General features: G+C 37.6%; 1 protein-coding gene across 7 annotated transcripts; it reads right to left on the reverse strand.

The window, feature by feature from the left end:
- Window positions 1–10: 10 nt before the first annotated feature.
- Window positions 11–22,788, reverse strand: LOC113685688 (xaa-Pro aminopeptidase 1). Of its 7 annotated transcripts, XR_016179476.1 has the most exons (27): window positions 22,614–22,783; window positions 22,401–22,477; window positions 22,131–22,241; window positions 21,488–21,551; window positions 21,195–21,299; window positions 20,641–20,681; window positions 20,401–20,452; window positions 19,181–19,203; window positions 18,534–18,654; window positions 18,054–18,149; window positions 17,543–17,624; window positions 16,877–17,042; window positions 16,573–16,617; window positions 15,636–15,722; window positions 15,414–15,464; window positions 14,387–14,451; window positions 14,074–14,151; window positions 13,409–13,480; window positions 12,666–12,726; window positions 12,134–12,203; window positions 10,822–10,926; window positions 10,061–10,135; window positions 8,954–9,030; window positions 8,767–8,793; window positions 8,165–8,212; window positions 685–735; window positions 422–560 (listed from the first exon to the last, which is right to left on the reverse strand). XR_016179476.1 is itself a non-coding variant. In XM_089181247.1 (26 exons), exons 2-26 carry the CDS (start codon window positions 22,420–22,422, stop codon window positions 441–443), a joined length of 1,869 nt encoding a protein of 622 aa, XP_089037373.1. In that variant the 5' UTR covers window positions 22,423–22,477; window positions 22,614–22,788; the 3' UTR covers window positions 11–440. The 7 variants fall into 7 exon arrangements, 6 of the variants coding, with proteins under 6 accessions (XP_089037373.1, XP_089037371.1, XP_027059026.2 ...); XM_089181247.1 differs by lacking the exon at window positions 8,767–8,793 and having other exon boundaries at window positions 11–560; window positions 22,131–22,222; window positions 22,614–22,788; XM_089181245.1 differs by lacking the exon at window positions 8,767–8,793 and having other exon boundaries at window positions 11–560.
- Window positions 22,789–23,277: the final 489 nt, after the last annotated feature.

Raw genomic sequence — 23,277 nt, forward strand, 5'->3', positions numbered from 1 at the left:
AGCGTGACAATTTTCTTTCCTTTTCGTTTTGTTACGTTTTTTATTTTCATCAGGTGCAACATCGACTGTTGATACCAGAATATCCAGGAGAGTGCCATCCACCTCGTCCTCTCATGTCAAGTTTGCGTTTACCTCAATGAAGAGCCCACACCTCAGTGTAAATGCACAAGCAAAAATATACAGGTATTTACTATATATATCTTTTTCCTTACAAAAAGGATGAAAATCCCCCCTAGGGGTTTTTCTATCCATGAGGCACTTTTTTTTTCACTTTTTTGTCAATCTTGTGAAACTCTGTGACTCCACCCATTTCATTTTTGATTATTTGTTTAAAAAATAAACAAACATACAAACTGGAAAACAAAAGTGATATTTATAGCGTATCGCTATATTATAGAAATCACAAAGACACCGGCTTTAAGTAAAACTCTGAGGAATATTTATTTTAGCGGCTCCGTTTCTTTCATGAGCCACTTCAAAGCCATTTCCCTTTTCCGTCTTCTAAGCTCCGCTCCTATAACTTCTCTTGTCCTTTCATGATACTTATTTAACCAGTCGACCTGTAACAGAACAAGAAATGCCAGTAGTAAACCTCGTCAAAAAAGCGTACGGGCCAAACTGGTTATTGGAACAAGACAATGGTCATCAGTTTAGTCTGAACATTTTTTAATCTTTGACAGTTACCTGCGACTTGCTTAACAACGACACGTCAATAAGTTTCCTTTGAAACGGTAACTATGAAAGTTAAAAGACAAAAAAACAGTGTTAGAAATGTGTCCTCGAGTAGATACTATTGAATGGCCGCTTAAAAGAAGTTATATTTCCGTTTTGTTAGTGTAGAAATCTCGATCGGCCAAGTAAACCCCGACTTCTAGTCTAATAGGAAAAGATAAAAAGATTATTTAGAACTGATACCTCGCTAACGTTGTTTCCTTACCCCGAGAGCACAACTTATAAACCTAAATCATAGTTTCAGGGTTATAACTGAAGGAGAGGTACAGGTCTACGGATTGGTGGATTTTGGAAATACTTATGCCCGAAGTTCGGACTCAAAGCAGTATCTCAACGGGTTTGCAGATTGTTCTTTTGCAACAGATTGCAGTGGATCCTTTTTTTGCCTCGGATTTTGGATCTTCGCCTCGTTTCAGAAAGGAATCCTTCAAACATCATGCTGGTACTCGCCTGTTTTATGTTTTGCTGATGTAGCATATGAAAAAATGCGTGAATACACATAATTAACTATTTTTCTAAGAGAGACAATGAGAGAAAGGAAATGACAATTCTGGGATAATCCAAAACAGAGGATAAAAAATGTGTTTTGGGTCAAGCCCGGACCACCGTTTTTTTTAGTTCTTGACAACTTTATTTGAGCTGAATCGGTCAATGCTTTCACAAGCTTATTATCAGACATTTGTTGTTGTTGAACTGAAAAAAATCAATCCATTTGTTTTACTCTTACAGGCAGCCCTTTAGGACCGGGCCTCGAAAAGGCAATCTGTGTGTGTGTGTTTTGCTGCGTTTCACTTCGCTATGGTTTTGGTTGTGGTTGATTAACGAGAGCCAAGCCTTTGGCCGGGGAGTGGAGCGCCATCAAAAAGAGTTAACGAATTTGAGTGAGTGAGAATGATGATGGTTTCCCCTTCGGCGCCTGGCCGAAGGTCTCCGGTTCTGGTTCTAGTTACAATCCTCCCCCTCTGGGACCTAGATCCTTCGGAACTTCGGATTGCTTTCAAACATCTCTTTTTCTTTACCTCTCTCATTCTTCTGTTGCGTTCAGCAAGGTTTTTGCCAGCTGCGACAAGCCCTGACTCTTTATTTCATTTTGTATTATTTTTATCAGTTGAAGTCACCTGTTGAGCCTCTACGAGGTCCGGCTGAGGTTAACCGGAGCTTCTTCAGTCTTAGGTTCTTTGCCATCCATTATATTTGTTGATGCATAATTTTAACTTCTTATTAAGTACTTACACAAGTTCTCTTTCAAAAACTTATTCTAGTACTTACACAAGTTCTTATTAAGTACTTGATAAGAACTTAATCAGTTTCTTCACAAATGTATCTATTTCCTTATCGTTGACCAAGGGTACTTCAATATTTTTGACAGTGAGAAGAGCAACACTTGTGATTGCCATGTACTCTCCATACCTGAGACTCAATCCACTGGCAAGAATTCCGAGTTCTCTAGTTGCCATAAATTTATCATTCAAGTCCTTCAGAAGTTTTCTTTTACCAATAGGGAGAAAATGAGCTAATGCTTTAAATGAAAGCTGAAGAAATGTATCAACAATTGCATCGCAAGTCTTTGAGGGCAATAAAGCTTCATATCTCTCAAAGTACTTCTCAACATCTTGCTCAGTAAGCTTCTTGACTTGATCCTCAGATACACCAATCATTTTCTTCTCTTTGCCACTTGCAACGAGAACAGCGAGTCTTTCTCGATGTCGTGAATCACTGAAGGGTTCAATCTCGAGAATGTTCCGAACATCATTAAAAGCGTCTTTTTTTATTGTCAGTCATCTCCATTTTAATTGAGAGATAGAAATATTTCCACGGAAGTTCAAGATCAATGTAATAAGGATGAGGAAGTGAGAATATGACATGAGAATACTTATCACTTTTTAGCTTCGTCATCAATTCTTTCTTTTTATCATTCATCAACTCACCCGCGTAATCCTCGAAAATGATCTTCGTATCCTTGGCTGATGTTGTGTAAAAGAGAACTGATACAGCAGTGTTCTCTCGGAATGGCTTTGCGATACTTGTCATCTTTTGTATGAGGACCCAAACGCTGTTTCCCTATGTCTTGCGCTGAATGCTACATTCACGGGTCCATTCCTCCCCTGCTTCACATCTCTCGAAGCAGCGCAGTCATCGAGAATGATCAGTGTATCAGTTCCCCTGTACACATAAGATAAGTAAGTCCTTCTCATTTGTTGTGGATGAATGTTGGACAGAGGAGAACGATGTAGTCAAACTTTCCTCGGAAGGTGGTGCTCAAGAGATTGACCAAGTATCTTGTCTTTCCTGAATTTTGTAGGTCCAACTATTGATGCATTGAAGAGGATATTATCAGGATTCATTTTTTTATTGATTCAATTGATAATGACCATGAGCAAAAGTTGCTATTCTAAGTTCTCTTATTCTTCTTCATCGTTCACACTCAAAGTTATCTTGTTGATTAGTGAAGACTTTATGCCTATGTGATCTGATTACATTCATTTTCCTCGTTTTTATTTCTTCGCTGGATAGGCTCTTCTTGTAGTCTTCGTGAGTTATCCCCTTTTATTATTACAGTCATTTTAATCCCTTTGAACTTTTTCTCTTTTTATCCCTCAAACATCTTGTCGCTGTAGATTTTTGCTCTCATTCCAACAAACTCTCTAATGATCTTTCCACCAGCTTCATTCTTCATCATTCCTACGACCTTCTTATTTTTCCACTTGGGATCCCTGACACATGAGGGTATTTACTTGTGTCGAACTTATCTTCAACATCACCGCTTGTATTCTTGTACAGTTCTTCAGTTTCAACCTCATACATCAAGCTGTCAGTGTCTGCGAGGAGAAGCTTTACACAATCTCCATACTTCTTCATGATGTAGCTAAAATAGAAGTCATACACCAGAGTCTTGCTGATATCGATGATGCTCATTCCACAATAGACCGGCGTATCGAAATTAAGTTTTGTCTTCTTCACATGAATCGCCAAATCTTTATTGAAAATCGACCGATGCTTAAAGTTTCGTTTCGCTGCAAGTTTCAATGCTATCTTTCTATCATTGACTAATCTCATATCTACTCGATTCCTGATGTTTTCCGTAGTTTTTCCGAAGACTGTATTGTTCATCAACTAGAAAGACTCTTTCTCAATTTCATTTTTTGTATTTGCGCGCAGACTCGAGTTTAAGTCAATGTATATCCTCAGTCAAGGCTCTTCCTTCAAGCTTATTCCCCTATGAATCTTCTTAATCTTCAAACCGAGATCGAGACACTGTTTTAGTGTCTTGTGATGAACTACTTATCTCTCCTTATCATTCAGATTTGGAATAAGTTTTTCTACCCCATTGATCCTCAGTCTCTCAAGGACAAGTGGATAGTCGTTAAGATCGTCATGAAGCTCTTTTGAATACTCAAGTTCCACATCAAGAATAAAAGGAGTTTCTCTCCAGTTTTCAAAGTCAATCAAGCCTTCAGCTGGGCATCATAGCTGCATGCACTTGAAATTTCTAACATGAAGAAGCTGACACATTACCCCCGTATTTCGTTGTCTTTGATTCATCATAATTTTTATCCATGTATGGATAAATTGGCCGTGCAAAGCGATTTGAGATCATTGAGATTCCTCCCCTAATTCCTTTTTCAACCATCAGCAGGATGCCAGGGTCACCCAATAGCTCAAGCTCAACTCAGCATCCCTAGCCAATCCAGGAGCGGTGTAATACCAGGCAGGGTCGAGCGCATTATTCTCGAGACAGACGTTCCAGAACTCTTCAAACACATCTGGAAGAAGGAGAACGTCTAGTTTGAGATAAAGGTCATGGTAATCACCCATCGTCTTTAATCCAAACTCTTTCTAGACCCTCTGTGCATGCTCATAGTCTTCATCAGGGATACCGCAATCGTTCAGCTTTGAATAGGACTCTTCCCTGGGGGGCAGTTCTATTTCATGAAATTTATCAAAGCTGTTCATGTAGTCATATGGGTACACACCCTTCCTTAAGACCAACTTAATTGCAGCTACGCTGCCTGACCCTTCAGGGCCACGCCGAAGGCTTTCAAGACTTTCCTGGTATGTCTCAGTTTATCATGACTCAAATTATTAACTAATTTATCGAGAGAAGAAGTAATTTCCTTGAATATTATCGAGATTCTTGATGAATAGATGGGAATCATAACCAGCCAAGTTGTGAATGATGACCGGAGTGAACTTCGGCTTCTTAAATTGTAGCTTACATTTGTAATTAACTACACCACGATACTTCTCTGTGAAATGGTTTCTTAGAAATCTTCTTGATGTTTTCTGCAAGCATTTCAAGAATGATCTGACCGACTTCTTAATCCTCACTCTTTGCTCCGTAGATGACTGGCTCTTGTGAATAAAGTTTATCATCGAAAGAAACGATTTTATAGCTAAACTTGCATGGTTTGTGCTTTTGATACTGATTAGTGAAGCTCTTATCACCCCTCGGCTCGCATGTGTCAATCGGTTCTGTTATTGATTTAAGGTCCGCGTAAATTACGAAATGCAAATAAAAAACAAAATGCAAAAAAAACCACACTAATGGTTGATTTGGGAAAGCTTTCCTTCAGCAGTTTACTTTCCTCTTCAATGCTTTTTGGGACACGAAAACGGTTAACTGCATTAGTTTCTGCCATAATCAAGCTCCGACTAACCACGGAGCAATTATCTTAATGAGTAAAACCATAAAACCATAAATTTAGGATACAATTGGAAGTCTTCCAAGAAACCCAAAGAGACAAAAGATGAACGGTAGCTGATAATGATGTCCAAAATTATGCAACCAATAGAAAGTATGTAGCAATAGTGTTCTGATTTAGGTGCTAGTTAATCTAGGCAGTTTGAGAAGAAATCTAAAAAACTCGTGCTTCGGGTTTGATCGTGGTATTCAAACAAAAAAAAGCTCGATATTTGGATACCACGATCAAACCCCTGCACTTGTTTTTTATGTACTACCTGAAGCTTTCTTGCTAAAAGCATGGGAAACTGGATAAACTCTTCCTCTTTCAACTCTGAGCATAGTAGGTTTTCTGCCTGGGTATTCCAAATAAAGATTTTTCCCGAGCGCAGCTGAGTGCAACTTTTGTAACTAATTCGCCTTCAGTGAAAGATAAATAAGCAGTTTTTGATGCTTTTTATTCTCCCTTGCTCATTGTCGTCGAAGCGTTCAAAATGTAAATGTAAATTGTTTTCTTTTTCTACCTATTTTTCATCTTCCTTTCTCTTTTAATACCATATCATTCTATTTAGGATGGTATTTGAGAGCCTAGCAAGGTTAAAAGTGACAGCTTTAAACAGCGTTGGATTTGGTAGAAATAATTATTTTAAAATCCAACGCTCCATCTAATTGATAAGCAATATTTGAAAATTTATTTTTCATTCGCTTCTGCAGTTTTTCGATGTTTGTCGAATGATATTGCATTAAAAGGCCTTTTTTTCATAACTGCGTAGTTTTCTCATTATTTTGTGTTGCGATAGTGATTTTTGAACTGGTTTTTGAAAGGGCATATTTTGGGACAGATTTTGCTACAATTAGACGTAGCAAGTTCGCGGCTGGATATTTTTGGTTTAAAGCGAAACTGAAGCAAAAGAACTGCATTTTTAAATAGTATTAGGTAACCTCTAGTTGGAAGATAAAAATCGGCCGATTTTAATTTTTAGCCAGAAATCATCGGTCGTTTCTTAGGCGCAGGGCCTTTTAATGACTGTGTTGTGTTTGTGCCAGGATCTCGCTCACTCATCTTTGACTTGGCAGTTAGTGGTCGTGAACGATGTCGCAAGAGCTCTTGTTGACAGGTTGACTGTGAAAATCGCAGGAGAAATCGTGTAGGACACCGATGGTTATGATCTATTCAAGCTATATGAGGACCTCCTCTTGACTGAGAATGAGATAGCAAGTATGTTCAGAGAGGGTATTCAGTCTGTTGATCTTTCGAAGATCAGATGCAGTGCTGAAGATAAGAAGAAATCAGGAATTGACAAGGAGAATAAGCTCAGTGATGTCTATCAGAACAAATATAGGATTCCATTGAATCGTGAGATTCTGAAGGATCATGGAGTGTTCTTCCCAAGAGCTCTTTCTGATGAGCTCCTTTTCGAACTCAGGCTTCCACCTGCCAGCAATGTTGTGATAGGATCTGACGAGACTCAGCTCGCCTATGAATTGAATAGCACACAGCTTTAGTATGACGTCATTCACAGTCAAGAACCCGCTGATGAGGCCTTGTCTAACTGAAAAAATGGAAAGAGATTCATGTACGTGCACGTAACTCATCTCAAGACAGTCCTAGTAGATAAGGGATCAGAAAAGATCATCAATAAGAGCATCGGTGTTTCAGGGAGGTCAATGAAGGGACTTCTTTTATATGAGCCATATGTCGCTGGTGCTAAGGACAGAGAGAAGACATTTAATCCCGAAATCACTGATCGTCAATGGAATCCCAATTAAGGTTTACAGTCAAGGAATGGAGACAAGAGATAGGTGGGAAGAGCTCTTCAGAAGATTTGAAGAGGAAAACAGCGCGATAAATGCAACAGACTTTTATGCTGGAGACAGATTCGCTCTTTTCATCGATCTCAGGAGTATGAGAGACAGTGCTGTTAGTGGAAGTGGATTGAGATTGGTGAATACGAAAGAAGGAGTTCAGCTAGTAATTAACGGGAAAGCGTCAGGCTCAGGGAATGTAAAATGTGACATCTTTATCCTCTCAGATGTCAGCTCAACGTCATTAACCGTAAGCTTGAAAGCGTACGCGTGACCTATTAATGAGACAACTTCCCATTTATAGAGACACTGTTTTGACAGGAGAACAAATCAAAGCACATCACGACTTCTTTGCGAGAAGACACGACATTGATGCTGATCCTATCGAATTATTGAATTTATCTAAATTTGTTCTGATTCTGAAGATTGACTAGTTCAAAAAATTATGATTTGAGATTTCTGCGCTTAACTCAGTAGTAGTTGTAAAATAATAGTTCTTGGACAATGCAAAACCAAGGATAAAAAAAGTGGTCCGGGCTTGACCCAAAACATTTTTTCTATGCTTGGTTTTGTATTGTCCCAGAACTGTCATTTCCTCTCTCTTTCTGACTGACCTCAAATATTCACGAGTTATGATTTTGAGCGTTTCAAACCAGAAAATGCATAAGCAAAAATTGTATGGGCGGCCCATTGAAATAGCTGGTTCCGCAAACCAATAAATGGACCACATAAACAAGTGACGTTACTTAATGGTAGTTACAAAAAAATCAGACTCATTTTTGCAATGAAAGAGCTACAATTGATTTCGTTCGTATTTGCAAAACAAATAACTCACAATCGAAAAAGCTATGACAAACAAGGAAGGACGAGAAAAATAAATCATGTGAGAAGAATTACAGGAAAAACGTGACATTTGCTTAGTTGTCTACAGGGCGGAGTACTTACAAATGTAACTGGTTCGAACTCAAGATAGTCCACTCCATCGAAATGATACTGTTCAAAATACAAGAAGGAAATTTACATCGTATTACTACGCTGAAAAAAGAGAGTTATAACACTTGACAACCATTTCACATTTCTATAACATTACACGCACTCTGATAGATCAAAAATATATCGCTCAACTCTACTTACAACTCTTAATTTTTTATAAGATATTCTTCAAAAGTATAACACCCTCTTGTTACTGCAAAAGGAAAGCTTTTCACACGTGTTATGTTATCTTAGAGCTTATTTAATCCCAGGGAAGTCGGTTGCAGATTAGATGTTTGGTCCACGGGGCGAAAGGGTGGGGGAGTGACAAGCAAGTCTCAACGGTTATGGTGTTTTCGATCAGTTCAGGGGAGCATTTGATGAAATGCAACCCTGGCGGGATACGTTGAGATTTATGCGAGACCACACAATCACCAATGAGATAATGGCAAAAATGTTTAGAGTAAAGGAAAGCGCGGATTTGTACCAATTCTCTATTGCACACGTTCCTGCAACGTGGTCGATGAATGAAGATGAGTTTAAGTTAAGATAGCAAAAGTTTGCGAGATACAAACCTGTGAACTTCCACTGCTTTAGAGAAGCTACAAAAACAGGGAGATATGGTAGCCAATATTTTACATTTTCGTTTGTTTTTCTACTTTTTCCAAGACTTGAACTAAATTAGAGTTCTTATGATACCAACATTTCTAAGACCCGATCATAACTACTTTTGAGGGAAAAAGAAAGTTAATCTTTTCTGACCTTTGTTTTGGCAACTTTCACAAGGACAGCTGTTTCAAGTCGAATTCCAAAGCGACCATCTTCATAATATCCCGGTTCTAAGGGAATAAATGCTCGGAGGTGAATGATCCTTTGTATTTCACTACTGAACCAGCCAATTTTCGACCGCGAAATGTACTAAAAAGAAGCATTGAAGCATTGATTGCGAAGCAATAAACTTTATATTTTGTCCAGAAAATGAGAATGAGCAATGTGTTGGGTCGAATAACAGTGTAAGAAACTATCCGTACTTAAAGTTAAGTTTTTATCAATTAGTCGTCATTAAATGGAATTTAAGGTAATGGATTTCGAAAGTTATTTTGGTAGCACTTGAACGATTCTTTTTGAGAATAATCCTATTCCTTAGACTTTTATCGAATGGAGTTAATTTAGGGTGCCAACTTTTTGCATAAAATTGTGTTAGAAATGAAGCAAAAAACTTTATTCTCACACTTTCGGTTTTAGCGTTAGAATATAAGTAACACTGCATAAACAGAAAAAACGAACGCAACAGCCTCAAGTCCAGTCAGGTAAATTCGCTAATCACAGAATTGATCACAAAAACCAGAGCAACAGTCACTAATCCTAAAAAAGACAGGGGAATTTTCAAAATGAAGGGATTTTTACTTTAGACATTGTCTCTACCGGAGATGTAAATGTATTTGTTTTTTTCGAAAATTATAACAGTTATGATTGATTGGTAACAGGACCTTGTCCCGTCCTGTCCTCCCACTCAGTCAATAGGTACATATCATCGCACCTGGGTTTTTTATCGTTATTGGATTGTTCTTTTTTGGATAAATATATACATATTTTCATATCAGAAATAGTAGAGCGTCTAAAGAATCAACATTTCATATGCATGAAGGTCGTCTTTCGATAGCATTTCAGAAATACTTAAAATTTTACCATGTACAACATGTGGCTTCGAACGGCTCAGTCCTGATAGTGATTGCGCCCAACCAGTGTCTTGGAGGCATGCACTCGAATCCCGTCGAAGCCTAAATTTCGGGCTTCTTTTCACAGTTGTTTGTATTAATGCCTCGATATAACTTAAGCATCACCACGTCACATTTATGTGACTCTTACCGTCAGATAAAATCATTCCAGGCATTAAAATTTTCTCGTCTTCGATAGGAAATCCTGGAGCTATACACTGGGGTCCTGCACGAGAATTGTAACGATGATTTAAAGGTAGTTAATGAATCATTAACAACTGCGCATCAGATCAGAGTCGGTAGAGGGTCCCCTCTATTTTCTCTAATACAATCAAACTCTCATCAGAGAAACAGTCATCGTCCCCGCAAAAAGGCATAATGTAATTTTGAGATTCCCTCTGAAACCGAAAGCCGGTTAAATCCTGGCTAAACGATTTACAGATTATGGATTGTGACGCCGAGCGTAAATTTGAAAATCCCAGTGTAACAACGGAGGCTAATTCATTTGTGTATCTAGTGCTACATGATGTTAAAGGAGAGGGGGAAAGGACATTCATTTCGCTGTTTCGCACGACTAATAAAAAACTTTTTCACTTTGCAGTATGTGCCCTTGAAGGTCAGTTCCCTCTAGCTAGCGTAGCTGAGGATATTAGATGAAAAATGAAGATGACGAAAAGGAGTTGCAAAGATCACAATTTTCTTCGCACCATTTTTGTCGCAGGTTCCGCCGTTGACTCATGTAAAAACTTCAAACTATGCAGGTTTCGTTGGCTAAATTTGTACACGTTCAACCTGATGGAAATAAATTCAAAATTTGAGATATGGCCAATAGGATCATTAATCCATAATCTGCCAGCACTCTACGCTTATCTGAATATACAATAAATACTAAATGTGTCTAAGATAGGGTACCCTCGTGAATGTTTAGGAAGTGTCCTATTCCGTGTCCCGTGCCATGTCGATAATCCAGCCCCACTTTCCAAAGAGGCTGTCGTGCAAACACATCTAATGTCCTTCCTTGAAAACGAAGACAAAGTGTTCGATTAAGACTCGGTCATGTCCACATACAGTCGTTTCGATATTTATTCCTAACTTTCATGAATTTCGCCGCTAAATGAATTTAATACTCCAATCGGAAATGTATACGATGTAGTAACTGAATCGACAGTTGAGTCTAAATTCTAATTAGGGAACCCAGCATTTTCTCGTTGATGAGCGAAAGTAGTCTTTATTAAACGTGTCAGGTGGTGATTCTTCCACAAGAGGAGTGTAGATCATTTTATGTCAGCTGTATCTGACAATTTTCCTTCGAATACTGTCGTTGCTGTTTTTGAAATAGAGTCGGGGGATTATTCTATAATTTTCTCTAAGCCAAACGAGAGTTATAGTCAGTCACGCAAGTAACATTCAAAGCACTTGTCTTTTCTTCCATTTCAACTTTTTGTCGTTATTGTCTTTTCCTATTAAAATCGAAGGCCACTAAAGATTACGCGACGTTCATTTTATGAACACCTTAATTTCAGAATAGCTATTCAGTGGATTAGATTTAATCATAGTTCCACCAAAATATTTTGGTTGCATCACTAAGAGGCTAATACTCTCACTCGGCAGTGGAAGGGGTCGACCTGGGAGTATATCGAGTTCATTATAATGTCATGTCTGGACCCAAAAAAAAGAGTAGTTTCATTTCTCCTGAGACTATTGGGAAAACAAAACTAACTTCCCCTGCCAAAGCCGCCATAAACTTTTCATACTTTTTAACGGGGCTATGTGATATACTCTCCTGTAAAAACCAAAAAGCCAAGTCAAGTAAAAACTAATTTATCAATTGTGGGAGAAACAAAATCCAATTTGGACCTAAATCTGTGGGGATATGGACATGTACTGAGAACTGACTTCCTATTAGAAAGTGTTTTAAACATGTGCTCGGTCCTTTGAACATTGTAATTAACAACAATCTCCTTTTTTCGCTGTTCTTCAATATTTACAGTAAAATACGCTCATTGTCTGAGTTCGACCACAACTGACCAACGAATGGCAAAAGAAGTTAGCCATATCCCGAAAAAGAACAACCTTTTACATCAGATAAGAGATGTAAGAATTTAAAAAAGTTAGATAAACCTATCGATCGTTGGAAAAAATGTGTGTGCACCTTTCTTTCTAATTAAATTTTACGGGCTTCAAACATAAACAGGACTAAATACAAGACATAAACATTTCTCACCATACGTGTCATTGGGAAAAACTGCACTGGCAATGTCAATATGTCCCTTTAAGACTCTTGTGTAGCAATCCTGAAATTTCCATCATTCATTATCTTAGTCATGAGAAGAAAAAACGTTGTGCATGACGGGGTATGTCTGATAAGAATGGTAGTAGTAATTACGATGCTAATAATAATACTAATAATAGTCAAGCAAATGGTGAAAAACAGGCCAGAAAAGAGAAGTTGTCGGTGCCATCGTGACCCCATTGTCAAGTTGACTGAGCAAGAATGATAAAGTTAAAAAAAAAAAAGTAAACCTAATAGGTACTTACTACAAAATGAAGTTCATGGATGCTGTGCTCTGAGGTAACCTCCATGATAAGGCTGGGTCTTAGTTGACATATACACGACGTTTCCTGCACTAAACAATCGCATTTCCGAACACATTTAGGTTGACAGGGACCTTGATATGTTGGCCTATCATGTTCATCCCATGGTGAAAGGAAAACGTTGAAAAAAGTGTTTTCAAAGGTAGAAATGTAGCACTAACCTTCTGGTGTTTGGTTGGAACTCCAAAATGAACCGTCCTTGTTGTGTCTGTTGTCCCATCTCTGGGCCAATAAAAGAACATTAAAGAAACTTTTTAAACAACTTAGTCAGTCGTATGAATCTGAAAACTGTATTTTAACACAATATGTACGCATCGTATGACCCGTATGGCCCCGCGGGTGCAATCTCAGAGAAAGCCATAGTAAAAGCCGACTTTTGTAGGGCCAGACGCGTTGAACACAGACTGAGGTCAAACACTGCGCTTGCACGAGAGTTTGAAAACAATATTAAGAGGGATTTCCGAACGCGCGTCTAGCGTACAGCAAGGAGAAACAACATTATATTCTTAACTACTCCAATGCGTAAGACGAATGGAAAAAGGATTTTGGAGAAAGATCTTGGCTTTATTTCATCGTGAGATATCCCAACTGTTTTTAACGCGGACGCTTCGTTTCGGTAAAAAGGGAAATGACAGAACCTTTCTTCTACCCTTGCGGCAGTCTACTATAAACACGTCACAAAACAAAATTTTGGAAATTTTCAGCGTTTAGTGGTCTATGATAAAATGGTCATTTAATAAGTTTGGTCGGGACAGACGGAAAAATATTTGGCTCTCGGTCATGACGCACGGACCGAGCGAGGTCCGTGCGTCATGACCGAGAGCCAAATATTTTCCCGTCCGGGCCTCCCACTCAGTCAATAAGTACAATTATTTTGGGAAAACAAAAAGCCAGGAAAGCTTACAAGTACTGTCCTCCTGAATCCAACAAATAAACACTGCTTTTGTCGATCCGGGCGTTAGTAAATTGATTTGCTCTGTCGACGGATTAAAAAAAGAAGGTGATGAGATCGTTAGATCGTCTAAAGCATCTCACGTTTCTTTTCCTTGGGGTGTACCATGTTGATTGTTCAGCACGGTGAAAAGAAAAAGAAAAATTACAAGCGCGAAGTTAGTACTTAACATTATATAGCGTTAAAATGAAGCTCGAATATAATGCACACTGTCATTGATTGAAAGTGCGTGCTTTATCAGAGTACAAAACATGGAGCTGAGCTAAAGCTGTCACGCCATGTGCCAATTTGTACTATATTTATACCTATTTGTAAGAAACTTCAGGAAGTGCGGAGAAACACTCGACTTCGTCCGGTGTTTCCCCCTACACTTCTTTCGCGCTTCCTGCATGCTTTACAACAGAACAGAGTACAGTCAAAGCTTCTCTATTTGTTAACTAATTGATTTTTACGCACCAGTAGTTAATTTTGTTATTTTGAATTTCTTTCTTTACTTATGACACAATTCGCGCAGTCGCCACTAAATCATCCCCACGTCTTGTCAGTTGGCAAGGTTAAGCTGAATCAGACAGTCAACCAGCTCTAAATAACTAAATTTTTACATATCTTGGACCTACTTGTAATGGATTATGGCGCTGTTGGGTCCAAAGCCAGAAATTGTAGCAAAACTTGGACTCATAAAATTCTTCTCCAGCCTTTAACGAAAAAAGTTTTTAAGAATTATTAAAATTTTTGGAAGATCCTGCAGGTATAAATTTGCAAGTTCTATTTAAAGATAGACTATTTAGGCCACACGAAAGAACGCTGATCGCGCCGCGCTGCAATTAATATTTAAAACTAAAAAAGAAGTCTAAACAATTCGTTTCATGCAAAAAGCATCATCAAACCTGAGGTAATTCATTTCGCTATTTCATATGATAGTTCTCTTACGTTCTAAAGTACAACAACTTTGCCTCAGTCGTCAATTCTGTCAGCTTTGTAGAATTCAATGAAATCTGTAAAAATAGCGATAAATACTGAGTAATAACTAAATTCTGAAACGGAAAATTAAACCTAGTATGGGCTAGTATTCGCTACCATCATCTAGTTCAATCGCCAAAATAAAATGTGTATTGTAGACATTAACCGTTGAGCTCAGTTTGATTTCAGTCATAGTTATGTCTGATTTATCTCCAGTTAACTTAGCCGCAGTGGAAAAATGAGAGTTCAAAAATTGAATTGGCTTGTTTCGATCATTTTTACTCTTGTCAGTCATTTGACGCCGTTTCGCATCACTCTAATTGTTTCTCAACTATCGAGACACACTGAAGAGATGTAATAAACTTCCTAATAACCTGTCTTTTTGTTGTTATTGTTGTTCCCAACGGTAAGTTAGGGATCCTCGTTTTTCCGTTTCCCTATGATTTATGCCCAGCGTGCTTCGCGCTAATTGCTCAAGTCAAAAGTGGTAAAAAATTCGGTCTGTTACCTACGGTTCGGACCTCCAACTAGGTTAGTGAGAAGTATTTCCTAATTACGAAAAATATGAAGCTATCGATATTTCTGAATAGAAATAAATATGTTAGACAGTCAAAGAGTTCAAATAGACAATAAGTTCATAACATATGATGTTGATGTGTTACCGTGTGTAGATATGTTCTGGAGTCTGGCATTCAAAATTACTAATTTAATCAAACTTATGTGAGTCAAGGAACGAAGCTCTCTCTTTGTTGTTGAGGAATATTTCGTCCGTTTATGTTAGATGAGCGTGATTTAGGGACGCATTTGAATAGTGTTCAGTAGATGCCAACTTTTCGTGGCATTGCTTATGGAGATCAAACAACACTGAAAATGGTTCGAACAAAGTTGAAATAAGACCTAGCATTTCAGTTTTCACGATTTTACCACGACCACTGAAAACCACTAAAAAGTAGAAGAAGCCCATTAAAAAGAAACCAACCCTTAGCCCTTTTAATACCTCACGTTCAATCCAAGCAAAGAACTGACAAAGCGCCGCGCAGTCCTTTACCTGCAAGGCCAAATAAATAGGTTCTGGCATGTTAAAGCAACACTTGTTAAAAAAATATAACCGTCTCATCTAATTGTACACGCACAGGCTACTTGATTCTCAGAAATATTTAAAGAGAGATTATCATTACTAAAAGACATTACTACTTTTTGCTATTAGGAAAGTACCTACATTGGCATTTTTCATTCCACGAATTTCTGTTGGATTTTTTATTGCTTTTGGTAAAGCAACTGGCGACTCGTCTATTAACAAATTTTCCTAAAAAAATAATATAATAATGATGATAAAATATTTATAGAGCAAATTCAAGGTAAGTATTATCAAATGTGCTTTACAGGAACAAAAAAAGTCGAGGTACATGTTTAAAAAAGTAAGTCTTAAGACTACCTTCAAAGGTAGGTAAAGATTCATGGCCAGTGATGTCAAACATACGGAACAAAGGAGGAAAGTGCCTTTGCTCCCAATGTGGGTAGCATTTTGCAACCAGGTCCCTCCAGCAGAAGCTTTTGATTGGACCTAAGCTCATATTTAGCACAAATTTTACGATGAATAAGATTACAAACATAGTCGGGTGCTATGCGGTATTTAATAGGTAGCCAATGAAGCTTGCACAGTGGTGTAATGTTGCTTAAAAAAAGGAATGATAAAAAATGACGATAAGATTAATGCATAAAAACACATTACTAACTATAGTATGAATTCTTCTTAGTATGCGATTAGAGAACCTGGAAAATGAAAGAGCCGATGGTAAACGAGCTGGGAACGTGTTAATTTTCGGTTTCAAGAATTAACAAATTCGGAATTAAAACAGCTACGAGAAAAAATACGAAATTACCCAAAAAATAAAGAATGAACCAGTCTAAGTAAACGTCTATGGGAAGTGGATTTGTTCAGACATTGAACGGTTAATTGGAAATTTTTAGTGGCCCTCTGCCTGAATGAATAAACTAATTGTTAGATAAATTTGTCCAGCAGTAAAAACATACTCATTACACATAACATTACTGACGCACGGATACATATAACTGTGTGCGTTTGATGTTCAGCGTTGGTTTAACTTTAAGGTGCGACTCTTTAAAATAGATATCGATTGAGTTCAAATGCTGACCTTGGGAATCTTCATCCTTATTCCGTGGCTTGAGGATGTGCTAACCTGAGTTCATAAAGACAAACGAGGTTTACCAATACAACTTGTATCGGTAAAAAGACTAAAAAAAGAACAATCCTGCAATCGATTATGGTTAGTTATGCGTGTCAGCATAAGAATGCAACAAGAAAATGCAACAAACATTTTCAAGTCTTGCAGTTCTCTACAGTTGTTTGTAACACCATATGGAAACTTACTGAGTTATCCCGGTAACGTGGAGTGTTTTGGCAGAAAGCCTTTTATGGCTGGTCGTGGCTCTACTTACCAATATTTTAGCATTTTTGCATTCGGCTAGCGTTTTCACAACTTCCTTGATAGCATCATATGGCTTAAGTTGTACGCACAGGTGCTCTTCATTCCGGCCTTTACAATTTTTAACTTTCAGATGTCTTTTTACAGATGGCGTCACCTTGTCATTATCTATGAACAGTCTGCAAATGCGGGAGGCCAGTCAAATTAAGAAATTGTGAAAAAACATCCAAATTAGCGTAAGGTGGTTTAAAAGAGAGTCGTGAATTTTTAGGGTACATCGATGATGTCAATAAAGATATTTTAAATTGAACTCACTTAAGAGGAAAACGAAAATCCCACGTAACGATGAGGCGTAACGTGAAAGTGACCTCACGAGAAAAAGCTTTTTATTACAGTGATAAGATAGCCTGGTAATATCTTCAATATCAATAAAATACTTCTGTCTGAACCCTCTTTTGAAAATCTTGACTGCCTTTTACTACTATAATGTTACCAAAGTATTTCAATTGGTATTTTCTTTTACTTTTCTTTGTTTTGTTTTGTTCTTGGTTCAAAAGGCACTGATTTATTTTGTCATTTGCTTCATGTTACTGTGACAGTAGCCGACCCATCTTAAATCAAATCTCTTAGGAGGAAATGACCCCGCCAGATATAAGAAGAAATGAGAGATGTTACTTACGAGGCACTGTCCTTTGTAACTGTAACATAGGAGAAGAAAACTGGGGTATACTTGATATCAAATCCTCGGAGATTCAAAAGCCCTGAGAAAACAGTTGTAAATATAATTTACTGGATGGTACAATATTGAGGTCTCCTTAGAAAAATGGAACTTTGTCAGCTAAATTATCGATTCACCACATTTTATACATCAGTAGATATCAGTAAATTAATATTTGGGATAAAAGGAGAAATGTACTTCCTGGTGTACAAGTACTAAGATTAAGTGATTTAAAAAATAGAGGAAGGAATTATAAACAAGTTCGTGGAATCGAAAGGAAACTAGTGCGAGAGAAATCATATTTACCTTTGCCTGAATTAAAGAATGGGTTGCATTTAAACAAGACAGCCCTTTGCCCTCCTTCTCGCCAACTAATATAGGTTAGCGGCTCCAACACTCATACCGAAAATCGGGAAGCAATTGCATCAAAATAGGTCTGTTCGGCTTTCGTCGTACATTAACAAATACTTACACGCTATTTCATCCAGTTTTTCGATTACAACGGCAGTCGCTGACCTGGCCTTCAGGAACCCGCGTAAGGCTATGATTTTATCTTGCCAACTTCTACCTGAGGTTGATATAAGAATTCTATTTTTACCGTTACACTCAAAATAAACAATGGTATATCGGAAATGATATCTGCAGTAGGAGTTCACCGCCGCGTTCATTGGTTATAGAAAATCCTTTACTTGATCTTAATATGATTCTTAACAATACTTGTCACTCAGATTCGTGTCTATTTTTTTTCTTACTCGTTTTTTTCTTTTATCACCCGGAGACGGTTTTTTTAAAACCCGTGAATTTTATTTTCTTTATGAGTGAGTTTGATTTGAGGGGAAGCTATAAAAGACCTATACCCAGACGGTGTGATGTCGCTTTCTTTTACTAGCCCACCCAGCACCGATTATTTTCTCGTTTTAGTGTAATTACTAATTTGTTTTTTATGCCATACCTGAGTAAGAAATATCGAGGACAATCAACTTCCTTGGTTGTGGCTGTGGTCTGGATGGCCAAACAAGATCAACCAGGTTTTGTTTGACAGGAATCAATTCGATGTTATGTTCCTTGAGCTCCTGGTGACATGAAATTGCCTTAGTAAACTCATAATAATCTCGCTTAAGTTCATTCTGATGTCTGTAAAGAGAGAAACAACCCGGTATTTTAAACTATACAGTTCTAAGACAAAGTCTTACACAATTTTGCAAAAAAAGTAATGAACGGTAACTGGAGAAAAACTTTGAGCTGAGCTCTATGCTACAGTTATTCACTTAAATCGTTCCTTGAAAGAAAGAAGTAATAATTAGTTTTTTTGTATAGACAATGGGGCAAACATTAACTAGATTAAAGCAATAAAGCACACGAATGTCATAACTACCTTTGGCCCCTAACGAAATTTGTCTGTTACTGCGCTCCGGTTTGCTTTGTTTTGTTTTGTTTTGTTTTTTGTTGTTGTTGTTGTTTTTGTTTTGAAGAATGTGTCCTTTTTTCGAGGGGAAGGATACATGGTTTGTTTCGGAGAGCACCTGGTTTGGTCCATCCTTTATAGACACCTCATTATTCAGCTATCCAAAGTCAATTAAAAGAAATATTCAACTTTACCTTAAACATTCGATCCCACTCACCTGCAGTGATTCAACCGACACGGGAAAATTAAGATGATGTCATACATTTATATGCTTACGTACAGTTGTAGTTGTTAATTGTCATGGCTATAAACTGCGCATTTGTAGACCTCATTATGATACAAAGATACCGATTCACTTAAATTCTATGGCCATCTAAAGCGACAGTAATATATATACTGGAATTCCGCGTTAAATGTAAACGGTTGGAGGAGTTTTGTTTTGCGGATTGATTTTCGCGTTGTGCGGGAACAAATTTTGTGGTTTGAGAATGAATCAAACTTCTGTCCGAGACAAATTATGTGCACAATCTTTTCAAGCAGTAGAACGTTCAAAAAACTGTTGATATTCCGAGTAAATCCTAATATAAAGATGTAAATGGACTCTTGATTCACACAGAATATAATTACATTTGGTAGTGACTTTTCTATTTTTCCGCCTTGTTTCAGGGGGAAAAGGAAAATCCACCATAATTAAAACCTAGGATAACACTCCTCTTTACCAGGTTTTGCAACTAACTTAATGTTTGTATGCTACTCGTGGTAAAGTTAGTAAAATTAACCCCTTCTGTGGGCTAATGTAACTGGGATGAACTATGTTCGAGCCTTAAGTACTTTTCGAGAGTTAAAATTTGGCTTAAACGCGAATATCTGAGAACAACTGAGAACTTTTGATAAACCTTTCAGAAACGGACATTATCCTACGATACTGCGACATTTTATTAAAAAATCCAGCGGGGGTTTATCTAGTTCTGTCTTTCTTTCTTTTCCGTACCGTGCTTACTAGGCTTCTAAAGACAAATTGATTGACAAACTATGAATAAAAAATGATCAAAACGTGCAAGTGAGAAAGCACCGTTTTTCGCAAGCAGAACTTTCGCCTTTCTCTCTACAATACATTTCGATTATACTGAGTAGAGTACTAGGTAGAATACTAAGTAGAGTAAGAAAAATGATAAATTTTGAGCTAGGTCGTGAAATGAACGGGATGTTATTTCTCTTGTCACGGGAATGGGGCAAAATTAAGTGAGAGTCTTCGAAGATAAAAATCTACATAAATCTTCCTCCCTATTCTATCATACTAATTTGTAATGCTTTATTTTGCTATAAAGTGGAATTCCCACCCTCTTAACCAAACAAAAGCCATCTTTCTAATGTTCGAATATTGTGTAAAACATCAAAAACAAAGGCAACTTACACACGGAAATAAGAAAAGGATCAACTCCCACGCTGGACCCCTTTGGCAGGCTCTGAAATGGTTAAAATGGTTAAAAGACTACGTTGAAATAATATCCTATATCCTAGGTCCTTCATCTATTTTTTTTGACTTGCTCTTTTGAATAAACGACCTCATTTCAATCTCTCGGAGAGATAATTCCAATGAAGGGCTGAAAGGACTGACCTTTGTAGCTCAAATCAATATAAAACTGTTACTCACGTCAAGTAGCCATTGGGAAAGACTTGGAGTTCCTTTCATTCCTATTGTAATTAAAATATGATCCCTCATACCTTGTTGACCTTTCAATTTCAACGTAAAAAGTCTAAAAAGTAAATATGTACGTCACCAGTTTAAGCGTCAAATCCCTGAGATATGAAACCTCTGCAATTTTCCAATGCAGATAATGTTGATAGCTCGTACAAAGGAACAATAAGTTATTTAAAGGAAGATGCTAAAAATGAGTCCAATCAACGACATTCTCTTAAGGACTTAGGACGCTCTTCCACCAAGCTATAGGGGACTTGTGCCAAGCTAGGTCCTTTAACTAGTAGTAAATAAGTCCTTCGTGCCAAAATTACCGCATACTGTGAGGTTAGTAATGTCGATATAGGTGGTGCTTAAGCGTAATCATGATGTAAATGAAGATGATAAACGTTAGGCGTTAAATGTTAATAATTCTATCTTCCTGCGTGGATAGAAATGCCGCTATGTGATACTTATCGGCAATGATGATAATGAAAGTTGTATATGATGTGAAGCAAATCATAACTCACCCTCTTTTTGTACAATCCAGTTACAGTCTAATTCCATTTCTGCTTGAAGAAAATATCTTCCGTCTGTCCAGAAAGCAGCCTTTGCGTACGTTATGATAGCGGTCCCTGAAGATATGCAAATTTATTATATAAAAGTGTCGAAAAGAGATAATGGAAAGAGAAAATGATCCAGTTATGCAGTTCCCATTTTTGTTTGACTCTTTCTTTTGACTTGTTATTTTCTTTTTAGTATACGAATAGTTCTCTCTCCTATGATGCGTTTTTCTATGGGTAAGCTTCATTTGCATCCTTACCATGAGATCCACTGAATCCAGAAATAAACTCCCTTCGTTGATACTGTGGCGCAACATCTTCGCTCTGGAAAATAAATTAAAAGTATGAATAAGATGGCTTCAGTGAAAAGTGCTACCCGTTATCTACCTCGAGAGTTTTTGGATGAAACCCCCCCAACCCCCCCCCCCCCCCATGTAGGAGAGTAAGAGATCTGCTCACCGAAAATTCTTATCAAATTCATTCAAATGCAACTAAGAATTTTTGCTTTCACTCAGTTTTTCCTCATCCAGAGTGTTATTTGCTTCGAGAAAGGAGATGTAACGATGGTAATATCCGCGTCACATTTTTTTCGGATTTCCGTGAATGGACACGTACGATAAGGCTGTTGCCTTGGCTTTTTATTTCTAGGTTTTTTTTTCTGCTATCTATTTAGCAGTTTAAAAGGCAGTCGTGGTTGTCGTCATCCACTAGACATGGGTTTAAGCTACCTCGCCTTTTATCTCTTCATTCGATCTTTATAGCTGGGAACTGTGGATTTCCTTAAGGTCTCAACAGGTCCAATTTTTAACCATTACTTGTCTTTCTCCTTCATGAAAAGTAATTTAAACTTCTGAATAATAAAAAAGAAACATATATGAACAAACGAACAAGATGCGCGGTTACCTGGTGTGCGTCCATAGAGGGTACGATATAGGCTTGTATTCTTGATCTTCTCATCACGCTTCTTAAATCTGACAACTGTTTTGTAGTATTAACTGAAGAGCGTGGTAAAAGCTAGATGGTTAATGAAATGGAACAGCTACATTATTTACAAATGACGAGAAAATAGCCCGGGGTATCTGATCAACTCTAGGAAGCGCTTGCTGGACCTTGTAGGAAATGGATGCAAAGCAGTAGCTCTCGGAATATTTTCACATTTTCGTCTTTACCAACCTGAGATTTCCCTTCCAAACATATACGTCGCTTCAAAGAATCTTTAAAGGAAGAAGCATCTGGAATCTCCGCCATTCCTTAAATAGCACATCTCACCAAGTCAGTAGTTCAAATACATGACGAGTGTAAACAATACAATAAGTCGTTGGATGAATTTCAATCGTGACCGTTGAAATTGCAAGTCGTAAAACGACCAAAGGACAATGAACTAACCTATAGTAACAAGTAAACTGAGAATATTAGAGAAAAAAACCACCATTCTAACTCCTGAAATCACCTCCTGTGCAGAAGTCTTTAATTTCCCATTTTCTCTCTTCGTTATTTTCAGTTTATAGTAGAAGAATCAGTGAAGTGTGATATGCGAAGCAGAGGGCACCAGATACTCACTACTGGTACCAGCTAACTAACCTGGCAATTAATTGAAATTCGTCAAAAGAATTCGGAGAACAGATTTTAACTTGAATAACTAACTTTCTTCTTTTCTTTTTCTTCTCTTTTAGAGTAGTAAAGATGTCAAAATAAGCCTCCTCGAAGTTTTCATAACCCGATCTTACCTCAGTATCATATGGGAAAACCCCTAACGAAAACTTGGGGTGCGTCAGTGTCATGAATACTTGCGAACATAACTGTTATTGTGCCGCGCACGAATTTTTTTATTGAAGATTGTGATATGTAGCATGAAAAGGAAATAAAAACAAGATAAAGCGAAAGGAATGGGTTTAAAGAGAAAAGGTTGCGATTCCTTTAACGTTTTTGTCCCGAATTTTTTGTTTTTGCTGTGGCATTCATTGATAATAGATGAATAAAAAGTCAACTTAGTGGTGTCGATGTCATTGGTAAAGGAGAAGGAGAGATCTGTTACTATGGTTTCTTTTGC

This window comes from Pocillopora damicornis, chromosome 8 (genome assembly GCF_964200805.1).
Source record: "Pocillopora damicornis chromosome 8, jaPocDami1.2, whole genome shotgun sequence".
NCBI lineage: Eukaryota > Metazoa > Cnidaria > Anthozoa > Scleractinia > Pocilloporidae > Pocillopora > Pocillopora damicornis.